This window comes from Octopus sinensis, linkage group LG24, assembly GCF_006345805.1.
Source record: "Octopus sinensis linkage group LG24, ASM634580v1, whole genome shotgun sequence".
Classification (NCBI taxonomy): domain Eukaryota; kingdom Metazoa; phylum Mollusca; class Cephalopoda; order Octopoda; family Octopodidae; genus Octopus; species Octopus sinensis.
This window is the reverse complement of record NC_043020.1, coordinates 28,422,275-28,443,111: the sequence shown is the minus strand read 5'-3', so window position 1 is coordinate 28,443,111 and position 20,837 is coordinate 28,422,275. Positions and strand designations below refer to the sequence as shown.

The 20,837-nt window shown below is 38.8% G+C and overlaps 1 protein-coding gene across 1 annotated transcript; it reads left to right on the top strand.

The window, feature by feature from the left end:
• The first annotated feature begins 457 nt into the window (after nt 1-457).
• Nucleotides 458-19,989, top strand: LOC115223824. Its single transcript, XM_029794500.2, has 2 exons — nt 458-1,895; nt 17,784-19,989. Exons 1-2 carry the CDS (start codon nt 1,670-1,672, stop codon nt 19,664-19,666), a joined length of 2,109 nt encoding a protein of 702 aa, XP_029650360.1. The 5' UTR covers nt 458-1,669; the 3' UTR covers nt 19,667-19,989.
• Nucleotides 19,990-20,837: the final 848 nt, after the last annotated feature.

The following is a 20,837-nucleotide window of genomic DNA, read 5'->3' as shown; positions in this document are numbered from 1 at the left end:
GGTATATTGGTGAAGAGAAGAAATATGTAGTTTCTGGACAAAATAAGGGGAAATGACCAAAAACGTTGGTTATTTTGTCTTTATTGTACATAGCATATTTTGTTCTTATAGAATTGGTTGCTGCCGGTGGAGGTGACCAGTGAAGTTCTTGAAAGACAAAGAGACACACAAAAAAAAAAAAAAAATGGGGGGAAAACACCTTTGGGTGTGCGTGTACGCTTATATAGACATGTATATTTTAGCGGGGAGAAGGAAATAATTAAAATATATGAAAAAGTTAAAACTAAAAATAAAATGAGATAAACTACGGCAGTAAAGATTTCGATCAGGAAGATATGTTATTTAAAAAAAAAGACCAAATTTTATTATATTGAAAAAAATGAATAAAATAATTGAATTAAAAAAAAAACCGACGAAGGAATTAGAAACTAGAAAATATCGGAAGATCTGAGGAGAAAAGAGCAAAGAAGCCATTATTAGGAAGAATAGAAAGAGTGTATTAAAGTGTTATTAAGGCTGCTATATTTGGCTGAATCGTGAGTTGACTAGGCAGCAGCAACTGTATGGAAGAAGGAAGGAAAAGAAAAAAAGCAAAGAAGGACAAAAAGTGTGCCAAGTTAGCTACTACCACTACCTAGGCAGGCTGCTACTGTCATTCTACTTTCAAGTTAGTTGCCAACCAACCAGCCTTGGTGGAAGGACATTGCTGCCAACTGTCTGCTTGCCTTGCTTTTACCTACCTAGCTACCTGCCTGGCCGTTGCTTCTCCTCGTTGCTCGAGCTTTTCCTCTCTCTTGCTCGTCTAAAGGCGCCGTCACAATGTGGGGGAGAAAAATTTATATAACTACTGTATTAGCAGCGAAACATTTTTAACAGGGGGTGAAAAAAGAGAAACAAAGAAGAAAGGAAAAAAGAGAGATCGGAATTAATTAAATCCATACTCACACATTTACACTTATTTATTATTACCAGATTGTGTTTTTGTGTTTAATTATGTAAACTAGCTTTGCTAATTACTACACATTTTCGTCAACATAATTGAATCCCATTGACACAAATGTACATATATATACACACACATATATATTATATATTTTCCTGCATATGCTAAAGCACACAAGCACCCAGATCCTTTTTTTAATACTTTGTTCTTTGAATATTTTCCGTCTAAAAGTAAATTAAGCCATTTTTCATATTAAATTTATCAAATTTATTAATCTAATGGGTTAATTTATTTATATCTATGTACTTACGTGAATTTTATATATTTTATCGTTTAACATATATTTATTAATCTTCAATATTTAAATAGCTATGTAGTAATTTAACATGGTAAAAGCTTTTCTCTCATGTAAGACAATCTACAATATTTATTTTATCTAACCATATAATTTTGGTTTTCGTTTAAAGACGTTGAAATGTTTCAATTTCGTTTCCCATGTAAAGTGCCCCTCATTACACTTAATTAAGAACAATTATCACCTTTATTGATACATATATAAAAATAATAATTAAGCAGTATTATTAGAAATAATAGTAAATTGGATAACTATTATTAAATTGCGATCTCTAAGGAATGTAAATATTTTCAAGCCGTTTCTTAAATCGGATCTATGCAGTGGGGAGGTGCGCGGTAGCTCGGAAAATAGGATTGGCGCAAAAGTGAGAGATGGACGAAGGCAGGCCAGGCGGTACGAGCACCATGGCACCGTCGCAAGACTCGGGCACACGCCAGTTCAACTGGCAAGATTGTTACAAGACTGCCCAGATGGTGCCTTTATTGGATCTGGCCTTGGTCGGTAGCTACAACATACGGAGGCTAGTCACCAATCATGCTAATGCCATAGGCTGCCCTTCCGAATATATATTCCTTCCCTTGCTCTCTTGCACAGCCGGTAAGTAAATAAATGTACACCGCGCGGTTGTAAAATGGGGGATCTGTTGATAATTATTTTATTCACATATTTCGATCACCCACTTTGTGACTGCTCTTTTCACTCGTGCCAATTTTTGTTCTATTCACACCACAACCCTTTTAACATCGTAAAATTTTGCCAAAATTTGTCACTATGCACCTCTCTAAAATGTATTTCGAATCAAAATAAATAACTCTTTTAAATCACAAATTACTAAGCCAAACACAATATCAAAAAACATCAAATTTAATCGGCATTCTTTCGGCTTTAGCAGCATCTTATAAATAGTTTTATTATGAACCGAAATATATTATTCAAAACGATCTCTTCCCACGTACACATATAAATGTATATATCCACACACATAGAACTATACATATAAATGTATATATATATACACACATAGATATAGCTATACATATAAATGCGCCAAATGTATATATATACACACACACATATATATAGCTATACATATAAATGTATATATACACACAGATATAGCTATACATGTTTCATGGGTGACAATCTGAAGTGGCGGGCTTGAGCGGGGTACCTTGAGGTACCTCGTCTCTCCCTAAAAGCCACGCTCCTCTTCTACGTCTCCAGCTTTACCTCTTCTTTTCTTCCGGTGCCGATATATTAAAATAATAATCAATGTGGTACCAGAGCTGGTTTTATGTCGACTATCTCTAGTTGTCCCCCAAATTTGTTGCCGTGTGACGACGACATGTTTTGCCATCGACCGTTCTTCTCTATTTCTCGATTTTAACCAATTATTTATGAAAGACCGTCAACTTGCCAACCCAAAACTCAATTAGTTTCTTTCCATTTCCGGTTACACCTATTTCCTGTGACGTCACCGCCGCCATTCTCTTGTTTTCAGACATTTTTTTTTCGTCCATCACCTTCGTTATTCGGCCTTGTCTCACTAAATAAATTCATGGTTCGTTCGTAGTAGCGAAATTTCCATCCAGGTTCTACTAGAGAACAGTGGTCCCGGTGCGCGCACTCGCCTAGTCGCTTATCCGCGCTAGCTAGTCGTGACTAGTCGATCCTTACGACTGCCCAGCGAAGTAAATAAAACACAAAATAAATAAATTTTTTAAACAAAGTAAATAATTTTTGTTAAACAAAGTAAATAAAACACAAAAACAGAAATTAAAAAATTTTAAACAAAGTAAATAACAAAAACACAAAGTAAGGATCGACTAGTCATGACTAGCTAGCGCGAGTGCGCGCACCGGGACCACTGTTCTCGAGTAGTACCTTTCATCCATTTCATTGCCCGCCGTCTTCAATAAATACTAATAAAAAGAAAATGGAAACGTTTGGTTTGAAATACTGCTTCACCATTTGCCAATTAAATTCTTCTGAATAAATTTATCGAAGACGGTCGTTCGATCTAATGCAAAATTTAGCTGAATTTCCTTAAATTTCACGCTCCACTGTCTTGAAACGTTCAAGAACACAAGACAGATCACATGGTCCTCCTGGGTGCACTGGCTTGAAAACATTGACGGAATGGTCACAGCTGGGACGCCTTTGACCACAGAGTCTGCTTGGTGAAACCTCAATGGACAGCGCGAATAAGTTTTACTACCAGATTCAAATCTAGATAATTCTGTAACCGACAAAATAAACCCCTTCTCGTTAGGACCAAATGCTTGGATCGAATCCGATCACAGATGTGAATAGAATTATATTTGATTTTTTTTCCCCTTCTACTTGGAAAATATCGATACATATTTAAGTCTATCAGAAAAGGCTCCACATTTTTATTTGCGTAATATTTGGAATTCGTTCAATCTCGCGATTTGAACGATCGACCTTTTTGACGATTTCTTCATAATTAATTTGAAATAAGTAGTTATTTAAATTTTTAATTAAAAAGGAAATAATTATTTGTGGGTAAACATTTACAATGTTCATTTGCGTCATATCTAATATGTGTGTGCGCGCGCGTTTATATATATACATATATATATGTGTAGATATATATATATATATATATATATATATATTATATATATATATATATGTAGATATATCTATATATATGTAGATATATCTATATATATGTAGATATATCTATATATATATGTAGATATGTATATATATATATATATGTATATATATATATATATGTATATATATATATATATATATGTATATATATATATATAATGTATATATATATATATTATATATATGTATATATAATATATATATATATGTAGATATGTATATATATATATATATATAATGTATATATATATATGTAGATATATGTATATATATATATGTAGATATATGTATATATATATGTAGATATATGTATATATGTATATATATATATGTAGATATATATATGTATATATATATATGATATATATATATATATATATGTATGTAGATATATGTATGTATATATTTATATGTGTGTGTATATATATATATATATACATACGTGTGCGTTTATATATATATATCTACATATATATATATGTGTAGATATATCTATATGTATGTAATATATATATATATATATATATATATACATATATATAAGGAAAAAAAGGACAACTGAACTAAACCCCTCGTATTCTATATATATATATATATATACACAAACATTTCTATGTATGTGTATATATATTAACCATAATGTGATGTTCCGTCGTTTATCTACGAGTGAATCAGATAGTCTTCTTTTCGACTGGCGTAGTTCCACTGACGGTTTATAAATGTATGAACAATAAGATACTTTGATCTATTTGTCTTAATAATATTACATAATAAATAACAGGAAATCGGGAAAATAACGTTGATTCCACGTTTTGAAACGGCCATCGGGAGTCGGAAGCGATGGAAATGTATTGGCGGCCACAGACATGAGGCTGAAATGTATTGAAGAATATATGTCTGTGTGTGTATGCGTGTATATATGCATTTATATATTGTGTGTGTGTGTGTATATATATATATATATATATATATATATATATATATATATATATATATATATTGGTGTTATATATATATATTTATATAATGTATGGGTAATGTATGTTATATATATTGTATTATGTAATATATATTGTAGTATATATATATATTGTATGTTATATATATATTGTATGTATGTATATATATATATTGTATGTATGTATATATATATATTGTATGTATGTATATATATATATATATTGTATGTATGTATATATATATTGTATGTATGTATATATATATTGTATGTATATATATATATATTGTATGTATGTTATATATATTGTATGTATGTATATATATATTGTATGTATATATATATATATTGTATGTATGTATATATATATATATTGTATGTATGTATATATATATATATTGTATGTATGTGTATATATATATGTATGTATATATATAATGTATGTATATTTATATAAATATATTGTGTATATATATGTACATGGTAATAATAATAATAATAATGATAACAATAATAATCTTTGGACAGAATTTATAAATATTTTAATGCTGGGCTGTAAGCCGGCATTTTAAAATAGGGGTTTCTATATGCGTATTCAAAAACGTTCCCATTAACGAACTTAAAGGATAATATATATATATATATATTGTAGGTGTATGTATAATGTATGCATATATATATATATATATATATATATATATATATATAATAATGTGTCTAGATGTAATTTGACGTACATAATTGACATTAAATTATTAGCATGCTCCCGTTTTTCAGTCTCGCCTTAGCCAGTGCGTGTATGTGTGTATGTATGTATGTTTGTATATACGTGCATACATATAACACACGCCATAGTGGCCAGTGGCATGTATTAGAAGACGAATAGGAGTATATTAAATTACTAGATAAATTCTTGATTTATTTCTCGGTAGCGATTGATATCAGGGTGTGTGTGTGTGTGTATTTGTATATTACACGTAATATGTGTATGCGTTTAAATGTACACCTATACATATGTATATTTACATATATATATATATATATATATATATATATATGTGTGTGTGTGTGTGTGTTCATAGCGTCATTATTTTTGTCTGCTTTCCATGCTGGTGTGGGTTGTCACTGTCGAACCATGTCTTGTTGGGAACTGCGACCACCATGGACTGATGGTCGTTATGTGTCATTTGATTTTGTCTTGATTGCTATGGTTGGATGCCCTTCCTATCGCCCGCCAATTTACAGAGTGTACTGGGTGCATTTTCTCAAGTTACCAGCACTACAAAGGTTGATTAAAGCGGCCTCAGAAGTCCATGTTATCTTCTGTTCTACAAACCGCTTTACAAAGGGTACTGGGTGCATTTTGTTGTACCCGGCACTGGAGAGTGTCTCTCTTTGAGGGTGTGTGAGTTCTCGGTTTTGTGTCGTGACACCAATACAAGGCAGGGGTTGTCTGGGTCACAGGATAATGTAGAGAGTATTCAGAGCTTAGGTATGTAGACCATGGAGGGGAAATAAGGCGTGGGTGGAAGCAATGCCGACAAGGATGTCAGAAGCGAGTGAAGAAAGCAAGTCAGTGCTAACTCAATAACCTTAGGCATGTATGGTTGCTCATGTGGCCCAGGAAGGGATTTAGGGTAGGGAGCTATGACATGAAAAGGACCTGAATGAGGAAAAGTGGTATGATGAAGATGATCATCACCATCATCATCATTTAACGTCCGTTGTCCATGCTGGCATGGGTTGGACGGTTTGACCAGAGCTGGCAAGCTGGAGAGCTACACCATGTTCTAGACTGATTTGGCATGGTTTCTACGGCTGGATGCCCTTCCTAACGCCAACCACTTTACAGATTGTTCTGGGTACTGACACATGACTCTTGCAGGCCAATTCCCTCTCCCAGGGTGACCAGCCTTAACACTTCTGCTGTGGAAGACAGGGTCTTCTTGAGTACAGCAAGGCACCAGACATCTCGGTGCTTTGTCTTCTCGCCTGAAAGGTTCAGTGTTCTGAGTTCGTCCCTAAGTACTTCATCCTATGCCTTCCTCAATCTCCTTCCATGTGTTCCATTTGCCTTGAGAGATCGGCACTTCTTTATGGCACTATCGGCATCCATCTGCCTCACATGACCAAATCAGTACAGTCGTCAGTGGCAAAATGTTATTTAGAGCAGAATCAGTTAGAAAGGGTGAAAACAGAAGTGGCCCCAGGGGTGGTCAAAATGTGATAGCTGGTAGTAAAGGAGGGTGAAGAAGGTGAGGAGATGCAGAGATGCAATAGAGAGACGGAATTATAGAGGCATGAGGATGGACTGTTGTACTCTCTTATACATTGGGCCAGTGAAGGGATACAGACTGACCAGTGTAGTCCCTTATACTTCAGCGTAGTGAAGGGATGAGGGTGGATAGCTGCAGTCTCTGGTATAAAGGTTCAGTGATGGGTAAGGAAGTGAGAGGGATGAGGTGGAACAATGGAGTCTCTTTTTTATTTATGTGTCTAATGAAGCGGTGAGGGTCTCCACTACATAGGTTCAGTAGAAGTATGAAGGTGGTGGGAAGTGAGCAACAAGGTGGGGAAGTGGATGAAAGGGTTTAGGATGATGTGAGGCAGCGAGATGTACAACATATGCTTGGTAGGATACAAAGTCCCTCAGCCTGTAAAGCGTTCCCCTCATGTCAGGCTACATTTCACTGAAGGGAGCCAAGATGCTGCGGGAGTGCACATCTCTAGTTAGTATGGTTCTTTGCCACCTCCATGAAATCCAGCATCTTCAGATCAACCTTCACTTTATCACAAGTCTTCCTTGGTTTCCTTCGTCCACCAGTGAAGTTACATGGCTTGGTGGTTAGGGTATTCGGCTCACAATCGTAAGGTCATGAGTTCAATTCCTGGTGGCATGTTGCGTCCTTAAGCAAAACACTTTATTTCTTGTTGCTCCAGTTCACTCACCTGGCAAAAATGAGTCGTACCAGTAATACAAAGGGGGCCAGCCCTGTCCCATTCTGGGTCACACTGAATCTCCCTGAGAACCACGTTAAGGGTACAAGTGTCTGTGGAGTACTCAACCACTTGCACGTTAATTTCACAAGCAAGCTGTTCCGTTGATGGAATCAACTGGAACCCTCGTCGTCATAACCGACAGAGAGCCAAGCCGTCCTCCACAAGTTCTGTTAATTTGGATTTTTCCAGACTTCATTCTCCATTCTCATTACAGGCCCAAACCAGCGCAACCGTCTCTCTTGCATGCGATACCCGATTCCTCTTATTCCCAGTTTTTCTCTCGGCTCATCTTTACCCTGGCATTTTACTTACTTTACTTTTACTTGTTTCAGTCATTTGACTGCGGCCATGCTGGAGCACCGCCTTTAGTCGAGCAAATCGACTTCGGGGCTTATTCTTTGTAATCCCAGTACTTATTCTATCGGTCTCTTTTGCCGAACCGCTAAGTGACGGGGACATAAACACACCAGCATCAGTTGTCAAGCAATGCTAGGAGGACAGACACACAAAGACACATATATATATATACACATATATACGACAGGATTCTTTCAGTTTCCGTCTACCAAATCCACTCACAAGGCATTGGTCGGCCCGAGGCTATAGTAGAAGACACTTGCCCAAGATGCCACGCAGAGGGACTGAACCCGGGACCATGTGGTTGGTAAGCAAGCTACTTACCACACAGCCACTCCTGCACCTAATTTATGCACATTAACATTACACATTTCTTATATCTTTATTGCCCACAAGGGGCTAAACATAGAGGGGACAAACAAGGACAGACAAACAGATTAAATCGATTATATCGACTCCAGTGCGTAACCGGTACTTAATTTATTGACCCCGAAAGGATAAAAGGCAAAGTCGACCTCAGCGGAATTTGAACTCAGAACGTAGTGGCAGACGAAATACTGCTAAGCATTTCACCTAGCGTGCTAACGTTTCTGCCAGCTCGCCACCTTACATTACACATTTCTTTCTAACATTCACAACTTATTTTGCATCCAAGGCCCTTGTTTCACTATCAAACTGCATCACAGTTCTCACACAAATGTCATACAATCCGTCCTTCACTCTGAGGGGGAGAACCTTTGCTGCCCACACAGACACCAACTCTCCAAACTTTTTCCAATCCAATCTTACCCTGGCTGCTTTACTTCCTGAATAACCATTTCCTCTGCTAATTATGTTGCCTAGGTAACGTAAGCTGTCATTTACTTCAAACGAACCAGTTGAGTATTTAAGAAATTCTATTTTGGTATGACCACTAGAGTATATATTTATATATGGGTATGTATATATATATATATATATATATGTGTGTGTGTGTGTGTGTGTATGCATGTATCTATATTGTGTGTGTACACCATAGGCACAGACTGGGTCATGTAGTTAAGGAGTTTGTTTAGCAACCAAATGCTTTTGAGTTCAGTTTCACTTTGTCGTACACTGGCCAAGTGTCTGCTACATTAGCCCTTGGCTGAACAATGCCTAATAAGTGAATTATCTTAATTTTTTTAGTCAGGAGGATAAGGCAGCACCTAGGACCCTTTACAGGGCCTCTGCAATTCATGGGAGGGATGCAGAAAGGTATCCTTATGCCAGAGACCTGGCCTGAATGCTGTCAACTAAATGGACTCGACGAAAAGTACAGAAGGACCAACTGGTGGTGTGAAACCAAATGACTGATTCATGAGGGGAACTTGTGGAGGAGAGTCTTGTGATCAAGGGGTGAGGGCTGATCACAGGAGTTTGAATCCTACCAAGTGGGGACAACAAATGACTAGAATATTTGGTGATATGTGGTGTTTGAGAAGACTCAGCCATTATGGTGTAGCTGAGGTCCTGGAAACAGAATGTCTGTATATACAATTAGGCCCCTAACCAAATTTCCTCGTCTAATCTTCCCTCATTCTCCTTATTCTTTATAACTGACCCCTCTCTCACTTGCCAACTTCAGTTATCTGCTAATCCAAATGAAGGCAGAACAACATACTTTATAAATCATCTTTTTCTGTGATTCTAGTGATCTTTACTCTCCAAAACCACTTCACTTGACCCCCCCCCCCATCTACCCCCTTCATTATCATGTTCTTCTAATCCTCAACTCATATATCATTGATTAACTCTCCCTTAATTTACTACTTTCACCCTTTATTTTATTACTTACATCCTATCCAGTCTCTGGGCCATCATCTTCTCTCTTCCCCACTCATTCTATCCAATTCATATTTTACCCCCCCCCCCCATCTTGCTTTCTTTTTATACACTCTTGCTACCTCTGTCCAGTGTCCCTTCCTGTTCTGTCCTCCAAAGACAAGGATCCTTAGCGATTGTTGATAGCTTCTGTCGATTTTGATTTCACTTGCCTCAACAGGTCTTCACAAACAAAGTTCATTGTCCAATGAATGAAGGTTACTCCTAAGTTAGCTGGTTATACAGCCGTGGTCTCAAGCACAGCATATCTCCAAAGGTCTCGGTCACTAGTCATCGTCTCGGTGACGCCCAATGTTCGAAGGTCATGCTTTACCACCACATCCCAGGTCTTCCTGGGTCTGCCTCTTCCGCAGGTTCCCTCAACTGCTAAGGTGTAACACTTTTTCACACAGCTGTCCTCATCCATTCGCAACACATGACCATACCAGCGCAAACGTCTCTCTTGCACATCACTTCTGATGCTTCTTAGTTCCAACTTTTCTCTCAAGGCACTTATGCTCTGTCCTGTATGCACACTGACATTACACATCCAGCGGAGCATACTGGCTTCATTCTTTGCAAGCTTACGCATGTCCTCAGCAGTCACGGCCCATGTTTCACTTCCATGTAGCATGGTTGTTTGTACACATACGTCATACAGTCTACCTTTTACTCTGAGCGAGAGGCCCTTTGTCACCAGCAGAGGTAGGAGCTCTCTGAACTTTGCCCAGGCTATTCTTATTCTAGCAGCTACATTTTCAGAGCATCCTCCCCCACTACTGACTTGGTCACCTAGGTAATGGAAACTACTTATAGTTTTTCTCCCTGGAATGTGGCAGAAGCTGTTCTCTGCACATTTTCAGTGTTTATTTCTCCAGAGCATCTGCCACATACAAAAACTATCTTCCCAGTTAGCCTTCTTTGATATTACTGCACCTCTTTTGTGTCCATAGCTTACACTGGGTACATCTTATGGAGCTTCTACCTGCATCTTATCTACAGTTCGAGCAGGACCATCTGTGGCAGATACTGGTGTCACATGTAAAAGCACTCATTGCACTCTTGGTGTGGTTGGTATTAGGAAGGGCATCCAGCCTTAGAAACCATGTTGAACCATCTTGCCAGCCCCGGTCAAACCATCCAATCCATGCCAGAATGGACAACGGATGCTAAATGACGATGATAATAATGATGATATATATATATATATATATATAATTAATTAATAAGGGTGAGAGAATTAGATACTAATTTAATAGTATATCTATTCAACACCAAGTGGCCTAGTGCTCCGAGAAACCTGGATTATTATAATATTTTATAATATATTATAATATTTTTACAAAATAAATATAAGAGAGTGGTCACTATATGGCTCACTCTAGCACCAGTTAATCCAAAAGGTTTCAACCACAAAAATACATGTTTCCCATGAAAGTCAGTACGATTGTTAGCTCACACGGACAGGGCAAATAAAAAATAACAAAAATACAGATTATTTTGGGACAATTGTTTCGCTATTAATGAATTAAATGTAATTTTACTTACAAAAAAATCCACTTGTAGCTCGTCAGCCAAAACTATCTGGATGAAATCCACTCAATCACACACCAGATTTTACCATAACGATAAATTGATTGATTGAGTGGATTTCATCCAGATAGTTTTGGCTGACGAGCTACAAGTGGATTTTTTTGTAAGTAAAATTACATTTAATTCATTAATAGCGAAACAATTGTCCCAAAATAATCTGTATTTTTGTTATTTTTTATTTGCCCTGTCCGTGTGAGCTAACAATCGTACTGACTTTCATGGGAAACATGTATTTTTGTGGTTGAAACCTTTTGGATTAACTGGTGCTAGAGTGAGCCATATAGTGACCACTCTCTTATATTTATTTATTATTTATTTTATATATATATATATATATATATCTCACGTGATCACGTGACCGACCAGTCCATCAGATGTAGTTACATATCGCTGGTCACAATGCGTTCGTATTGTTTTAGCCTTCGAATGATGCCACCCTGCTGGCTAAGCGAGCAGGCCAACAGAAGAAGAGTGGGTGAAAGAGTAAAGCAGGGATCATCACCCCCTGCCGGAGCCTCGTGGAGCTTCTTAGGTGTTTTCGCTCAATAAACACTCACAACGCCCGGTCTGGGAATCAAAACCGCAATCCTATGACCGCGAGTTCGCTGCCCTAACCACTGGGCCATTGCGCCTCCACACACACACACACACACATACATACATATATATATATGCACGGACGTTAAATGATGATGATGCACACACACACATAAGTAAGCTCATAAATGCAAAACAAGGTGGAGGAAATAGTACAAATATACTGAAGGCAGAGTAACATGCTGTTTATTAAGGTTGAAAAATATCTTCACAAACTGTTTCTCAGAATTTCACATTACCGTTCATCGGACACTTGTGATCACAATTGTCTGATGGAGAGTAATGTGAAATGGAGTAACGGTCTGTGAAGATTTTTTTTCAGCTTTAATACAGTGTGGATGCACACACACACACACACACACACAGGCACAGGCATGGCTGTGTTGTAAGAAGCTGGCTTCCTGACCACATGGTCTTAGGTTCAGTCCCATTACATGGCATCTTGGGCAAGCGTCTTCTATTACAAGCCCAAGGAGACCAAAGCTTTGTGAGTGGATTTGGTAGATGGAAACTGAAAGAAGCCCACTATATATATATATATATGCGCGTGCGTGTGTCTGTGGTTGCCCCCCACTAACACTTGACAACTAGTATTGTTTTGTTTACATTCCTGTAACTTGCCGGTTTGGTAAAAGAGACTGATGGAATAAGTATCAGACTTAAAGAATAAATACTGGAATCAATGTGTTGGTGCCCCAGCATGGCCACAGTTCAATGAGTGAAGCAAAGATAAATGATATATATATATATATAAGTTAATTTTTTGGCTCAAAAAGCAAAAAGCAAGGCCATGTAGAGGGACAGGGAGGGTGTTCATGCAAAGAGTTCAGGCCATTTCTGGTCAAGAGAGACTTTGAACCGAGCGGTCGTCAGCATCTTCACTATCTTGTCCGGCAGCTTATTCCATGGATCTGCAACCCGGACGGAGAAAGCCCCTCTCCTTCAATTGAGATGAAATCATCGCAGATAGAGCTTTTCGGAGTGACCCCGCAGCCGACGCTCTGGAGCAGGAGTGAAGAACAGCTCTTTTGAGAGGTTACATTTTTCGCTTATGATGTTGTGAGCAAGAATGAGATCACCATGGCGTCGTCGTTTTTCTAGAGAATAAAGGTCGAGCGTCTTCAGCCTTTCTTCATAAGACAAATGCTTGAGACCAAGAACCATGCGGGTAGCTAGCTTCTGGACTCTTCTGCACATATATATATATATATATATATGGTGGACTGTCTTGTCATAAATGGCAGACGATGGGGTCAGCATTTTGTTGGCTGAACAAACTGCACTGATTTGTTTACCTGTGGTCAAATGTTTGTGTTGTGCATTAGCTTACCTGTTCCATCAAATTGATCGCATTGTGAAAATTGTTCAAAAACAATTATTCGAAAAACAGTTATTCGAAATAAATATCCACTGAATCTACCCGAGAACTCCGTTAAGGGTACACGTGTCTGTGGAGTGCTCAGTCACTTGCACTTTAATTTCATGAGCAGGCTGTTCCGTTGATTGGATCAACTGGAACCCTCATCGTCGTAACCGACGGAGTACCACGACTCCAAATAGCAATGGAAGTCCTGTAGAATTAAAATGGTTATCAACAGACAAATATATAGGCGCAGGAGTGGCTGTGTGGTAAGTAGCTTGCTAACCAACCACATGGTTCCGGGTTCAGTCCCACTGCGTGGCACCTTGGGCAAGTGTCTTCTACTATAGCCTCGGGCCGACCAAAGCCTTGTGAGTGGATTTGGTAGACGGAAACTGAAAGAAGCCCGTCATATATATGTATATATATATATGTTTGTGTGTCTGTGTCTGTCTCCCTAGCATTGCGTGACAACCGATGCTGGTGTGTTTACGTCCCCGTCACTTAGTGGTTTGGCAAAAGAGACCGATAGAATAATTACTGGGCTTACAAAGAATAAGTCCCGGGGTCGAGTTGCTCGATTAAAGGCAGTGCTCCAGCATGGCCGCAGTCAAATGACTGAAACAAGTAAAAGAGTAAAGAGTATATGAATTCTGCTTATCTCAATCAAAATTACAACATCATTGTCTGATTACATCAGAGAGGTAATCCTTCAGATAATAGTTTTTTTTATATAACTCTTATAATCTTTTATCTGTTACTTGCTCCAGTTATTAGACTGTGGCCATGCTGGGGCACTGCCGTGAAGAATTTTTAGTTGAATGAATTGATGCCAGGACTTATTGTTCTATTTTAAAGCCTGTTGGTCTCTTTTGCCTAATTGCTAAGTTATGCGAATGGAAACAAACCAACACCCATCCTCAAGTGGTGGTGGTGGTGGTGGAGGAGGACAAACACACGCACACACCAGGGGCTTCATTCAGTTTCTGTCTACCAAATCCACTCGCAAGGCTTCAGTTGACTTGAGTCTATGATTAGAAGACACTTGCCCAAGGTGTCTTGTAGTGGAACTGAAACCAGAACCATGTGATGGGGAAGCAAACTACATACCAATCAGCCGTGGCTGCACCTATAAATAAAATAATTTGTTCTTGCTGGAAACGGTGGCGCTTTAGTTCTGGTTAAGTCTTGTGATCTGGTCGTTGTCCAAAATGCCGTTATTGATATACACCTCTAACAGAGTAAGACAAAGTTATCCTATGGTTTTATGTTGAGTCTAACTGAATGGGTAAATGTCTTCTATAACCCTGGGCTGGCCAAAACCTTGTAAGTGGATTTCTTTGACAGAAACTGGAGGAATCCTGCTGAGTGTATCGTCATCATTCTTATCATCATCATTTAACGCCTGTTGTCCATAGGTTGGACGGTTTGACCAGGGCTGGCAAGCTGAAAGGCTGCACCAGACTCCAGTTTGATTTGGAATGTTTTTCTATGGATGGATGCCCTTCCTAGCGTCAACCACTCTGAAAGTGTAGTGGGTGCTTTTACATGTCACTGACATGGGTGCCATTTATGATAGCCGTCCTATCAACACACACACACACCACACCCCATCACAATCCCTCTGTTGATGAGCCCACAGATGACTTTTAAGACCAGCTGCTGACTGACAGGGTTTAAAACACAAGTAACAGGGATATCATTCAAGTTTTTTCTACATCTTTGCCCTTTGGAATCTGATTCTAAAGGAATGTTTTTGGAAACTAGCATATGTCTTTTAAGTCCAGACATTGTCTTACAAGTTTTATGACATATGACACAAATTAGACAACAATCAGTGTCTATAAAACGTGTGCGTATATATATATTTATATTAAGTATAAAGAGTATTTTAATATATATATATATATATATATATATATCATCGTCGTTTAATATCCGCTTTCCATGCTGGCATGGGTTGGACGGTTTGACTGAGGACTGGTGAGCCAGAAGGTTGCACCAGACTCCAATCTAATCTGGCAAAGTTTCTACAGCTGGATGCCCTTCCTAACGCCAACCACTCCAAGAGTGTAGTGGGTGCTTTTACGTGCCACCAGCACTGGCAACGACCATGCTCAATAGGTGTTTTTTACATGCCACCTGCACGGGACCCAGTCTGGCGGCACTGACAATGACCACACTCGAATGTTGTTTTTCACATGCCACCGGCACATGTGCCAGTAAGGTGACGCTGGCAATGATCATGCTCGAATAGTGCTTTTTACATGCCACTGGCACGAGAGCCAGTTAATGACCCTGGCAATGATCACTCTCAGATGGTGCACTTAACGTTCCACTGGCACAAGTGCCAATCAGGCGGAGCTGTTATTGGTCACGTCAGTAATTTTGATTTCACTTGCCTCAATAGGTCTTCACAAACAAAGTTTATTGTCCAATGAATGAAGGGTACTCATAAGTGGGCCAGTTATACACCACTGGCATATATATATATATATATATATATATATATATTATGGAGATGTACATGCTTAGCAAGTGACCTGATCTGAGATTGTGTGCTAGAACGAAAACAATTGCAGCGTGGAAGGTGTTTATTAGCCATTTAAGGAACACAAAAACCGTTTTTTAAAGCCTGGTACTTATTCTATCAGTCTCGTTTGCTCAACTGCTAAGTTACAGGGATTTAAACACACCAACACTGGTTGTTAAGCAGTGGTGGTGTCAAACATGTCACACACACACACTCACACAGATAGGTAGATAGATATAGATATAGACGATGGGCTTCTTCCAGCTTCCTTCTACCAAATCCACTCACTAAGGCTTTGGTTGGCTCTGCTCTATAGTAGCAGACATTTGCCCTAGATGCCACGCAGTGAGACTGAACCCGGAACCATGTGGTTGGGAAGCAAACTTCCTACCACACAGCCATAGCTGTGCTTATGATGATGTTTTTTATGAAACAGTACATTCTCATATTTTGAGATAAACACACAAATGTGAACTGACATCAATGAAATATTGGGGGGGGGGGGCACTTAATGCCAAAGAAATTTTGATGTTCTGACTTGATGACAACTTACCATTTTTGGCATAATATTCTAATTTTCTAGACTGTGTGTGGGTGTGTGTGTTCATATCTAATTCATGTTCAGTTTGGATTATCATCATCATCGTCATCATTTTAATGTCCCCTTTATACTGCTTGCATGGGTCAGACAGAGTTTATTGGGGTGTATATTCTATGGCTGGATGCCCTTCCTGCCACCAACCCTTACCTCTTTTCCAAGTAATGGTAATGTTTCCCCCATGGCCAAATATGTCTTCACAGAATATTGGAAATGAACGACACTGCTTGTATGACAGTGACACTCATTTACAAACTACCACGCAATGTCAAGACAAGGAGACACAAACATATTCATACACACACATACACATGCACACACGAGGCAGGCTTCTTTCAGTTTTTGTCTTCCAAGATTTGGTTGGTTTGGAGCCACAGCTGAAGACACATGCCCAAGGTGCCACATGGTGGGATTGAACTCAGAAGCATGCGAGCTAAAAACAACCAATGATGTCAAACTGGACCTGCCTCAACTCTGGCTGGATGCTCTTCCTGTCACTAACCTACACTTGTTTCCATTTTCTCTGTGGCCAGAAATGAATTCATTGAAAATTGGAAACAAAAGACACCATTTGTATGACGATGAGGCTTGTTTACGACTGTCATGGGATGTCAAGACAAGGACACACAGACACACACACACATACACAAATATGATGAGCTTCTTTCAGTTTCTATCTACAAACTCTACTTACACAGCTTGGACTAGCCCAAGGCTTTAATAGAGGACACTTGTGCAAGGTGTCATAAAGTAGAATTGAACTCAAAAACACATGGTTGAGAAGCAGTCTTAACCACAAAGCCATGCCTAGCACAAGGATGAATCATAAGTCAACCTTATCAGATTCAAACACTTAATGTAAAGAATTGCAACTTAATACCATTATAATCTGTCCAATGCTGTCTATTTTGTGATCACCTTATTTAAATATTGGTAACGAGATAATTAAATGATTTTTGTTATTAAAAAAAAATATTAAAAGAATTTTTTTTCTTTTTTTACAGCTCTGATGGGCAGAAAGACAAAAATAAAAGTGAATCAACTATGGCAGGAACCACCTGTAGTTTGGACAATGATTGGTGCCTACCCAGGCACACGGAAATCTGCTGCCCTCCGCCAACTTATGACACCACTTTTAGAAATCCAGAGAGAACTCGAAAAGCAATGGCATTTATCACGTCCTACTTCCCCTGGCGCTCCACCTCACAGTGGCCCCGGACCTCAAAAATTAATTGCTGGGCCAATGACTCACGAAGATTTATCTCATGTACTTCGAAAGAACAGTGGACAAATTCTGTGTTTTGCTGAAGACCTCCATCAGTTACACAAAATGCTAGAACTAGACCAAGAAAATTCTAAAGGACCCGATCAACTCTTGGTTCTCTATGATGGCGGTCCAATGTTTCACGTAGAGAATGGTGAAATGACAACTTTAGATTCTACCTGCTTTAATCACACAGGTATGGGTCACCCAAAATATGTCGTGGATTTATTTCTCAACGGTCAAACCTGGCTTAGTAGTCGCTATTTAGTAGCTTGCCCTCACAATCCCAACTTTTCAACCATCTGGAATTCGATTCCTCTCACTACCGACACACCTCCTATGAAAACTATTTTTCAAACACTTCATACATATCATCAACAAAACCGAGAATATGTTTTCTCGACAGAAGCCTGGAAAGATCTGTGCCGTGTGCACGACGAAGAGTGGGCAAGCATGGTTAGTCAACTGGATCACGATGAACGTCGTCGAAGCGCCATTGAGAAGTCTCTTGGTCAGATTGTACGTATGGCAGGTGTGCTGAAGGCCTTAATGAACGCTTGCGAGTTTACGATGCAGGCTACAAATCCAGCTATTTATGAATGGGATTTGGTTATCGACAGTGAAACTCTACACAAAGCCATTGAACTAAGCAAATATTTCATGGAGCAAAAACTTGCATTGATGTTGGTGTCTGGAATGTCTCTTGGTCTTCAGCCTTCTGTCAATGTTTCCGCTGCTGCAGCTGCCTTGCAACAACAACAACAGTACTGTGCACAAGCTGCACACTCCGCATCGCAGGCAGCTGCAGCAGCCGCTGTTGTTTCACAGCAGCAGCAACAGCAAGTCCAACAGCAAGCTCAGCAACAGTCTAACCAGCAAGTTGCAGCAGCATCTCAACAACAACAGCAACAACAAAATACCCACAACTCATCTGCCGTCCTTTCTATCCCCCCTACTCCTGCTCAATCTACAGCCCTTGGTGTTCTCCCGTCCGGCATACAAACGTCTCCCAGCACTCAGAACTTACCTTTGCCACCCATTAATAGTTTACCCAAAGAATGGGACCAGCCTCAAGTAGTCCTTGCTGATGATGATTATGAGATCCCTTTTATTCCAGAATTTTACACTATGGACAAGGCATCCTTTATCACTAATCACGGCAAACGAATGAAGCGCTTGCTTGAGTGTTATGATGATGGAACGGGTGTGTCGGCTACGACAGCTGCTCAAAAGTCCATCGCGCCACCCGTGAAACAACAAGCCACCAATAACCGACACCCTGTCTGGGTGTCGGTGTTGTTCTTTAAAAAGGTCTCAGAGTTTGGCGTCGGTGCTGCTGAAAGAATTAAGCATCCATCAAACAAAAAAGTGTACTGGCGCTTTAAACGTAAGCATCCTTTAGAGCTTGATGAGAAGAACAAGCAGATGTTGCAGTATCTGCGAGTTGATATGAACCTTTACAACAAAATTGGCTCAAATGTCTACGAAACATCATCTCCAGGGCCCCCTCCTGTTGATGTTGTTGATAACTCAGATGTTGTTGATGAGAATTCTACTGGAGGGTCAAGCTCGGCATTTGATCCAAGCTTCAGTGTTAAGCAAGAACTTGTACAGCTCAACTGAGGACACACGTTACCGGTTCCGGCCTTGAACTGATTTTAAAATATCTGAATTTTAATCTGTTTCCCAGTTGATTTTGTTGTAAAGTGTGTGAGACTGTGTAAGGTAACACAGTGAGAGAGAAAGAGAGAGAGAATGCGAGCGAGAGAGAGAGAGAGAGAGAAACGGAGGGCGAGGTTAAGTGGAGTGAAAAAGGTCAATTTTATTTATAAATTTTGCTAATTCTTTGGATTTTGTACAGATAAAATTGAATTTTTCTGCAAGTAACATGGTATTTGTTGAGAAAATACAGCTCAATAAAAAAGTATAAAATGAAATTTAAAAAAGAAAATGGTTGTTATAAGATTTGGAAAAATTTCTCAAGAATTGCCCTAAGACCCATAATGACCCCAGACCTGGAAATGTTTTCAACATTGTTATTTATAAAGAAAAAAGCTGTTACAGGGAGTCTTTTACCCCACCCATGGACAATAACAGCTTCCCCCATGGGCAGTTACTCCTGAGGACAACAGATGATTTAAAACTTCTTAATATATTAGAGATGGGGTTATTGTCCTAGGGGGTTGTTGTCGTTGGGGGTAGTTGTCTTATGGGGTGGGATGGGAGGTAATTATCTTGATATGGTTACAACACAGGAAGGACTATTTTATCGATTTGGTTTGCTTTAATTTAAGGTTTGATTTGTCAAGGGAAGAATTTTGTTTAGATTTAAGAAACCAAAAAAACAGAATGATGTAAAACAAAGCTGCTGTAACTTTTTAATTTTATTTAATTTTTTAAAATTCTTCCTTTCTTCTAAGAAAATCTTATTTAATAATTACCAGAGTGGTTCTCAAATTGACAAATAGCAGTTCGCTCTGCCTAAAATATGGGAGAAATATTTTGCTTTCCTTCCTTTTTTGGATGGATGGATAGCTAGTCTTCCCTCTAAATTAGATAAATGGTAATATTTTGCAGTCTAAGAAAGATGTTTCTGCAAGAAATGAAGAACAATTTGTCCAAATGATTTATTAATAGTGATCAATCGTATGTGCTGTATAATAGTTCACTCTCTGCATCGAACTGATGTTGCCTGAATAGATGCAGAACAATGCAAGATGAAGTGTCTTATTCAAGAACACAATGTAGCACCCGGTCCAGGAATTGAAACCACAATCTTGCAATTGTGAGTGCA

Bases quoted from the DNA above. Each gene is read 5' to 3' on its own strand.
- LOC115223824 (XM_029794500.2), top strand. From the start codon at position 1,670: ATGGACGAAGGCAGGCCAGGCGGTACGAGCACCATGGCACCGTCGCAA. The intron at 1,896-17,783 runs GTAAGTAAATAA...CTTTTTTTACAG, and splicing joins CTTGCTCTCTTGCACAGCCG to CTCTGATGGGCAGAAAGACA.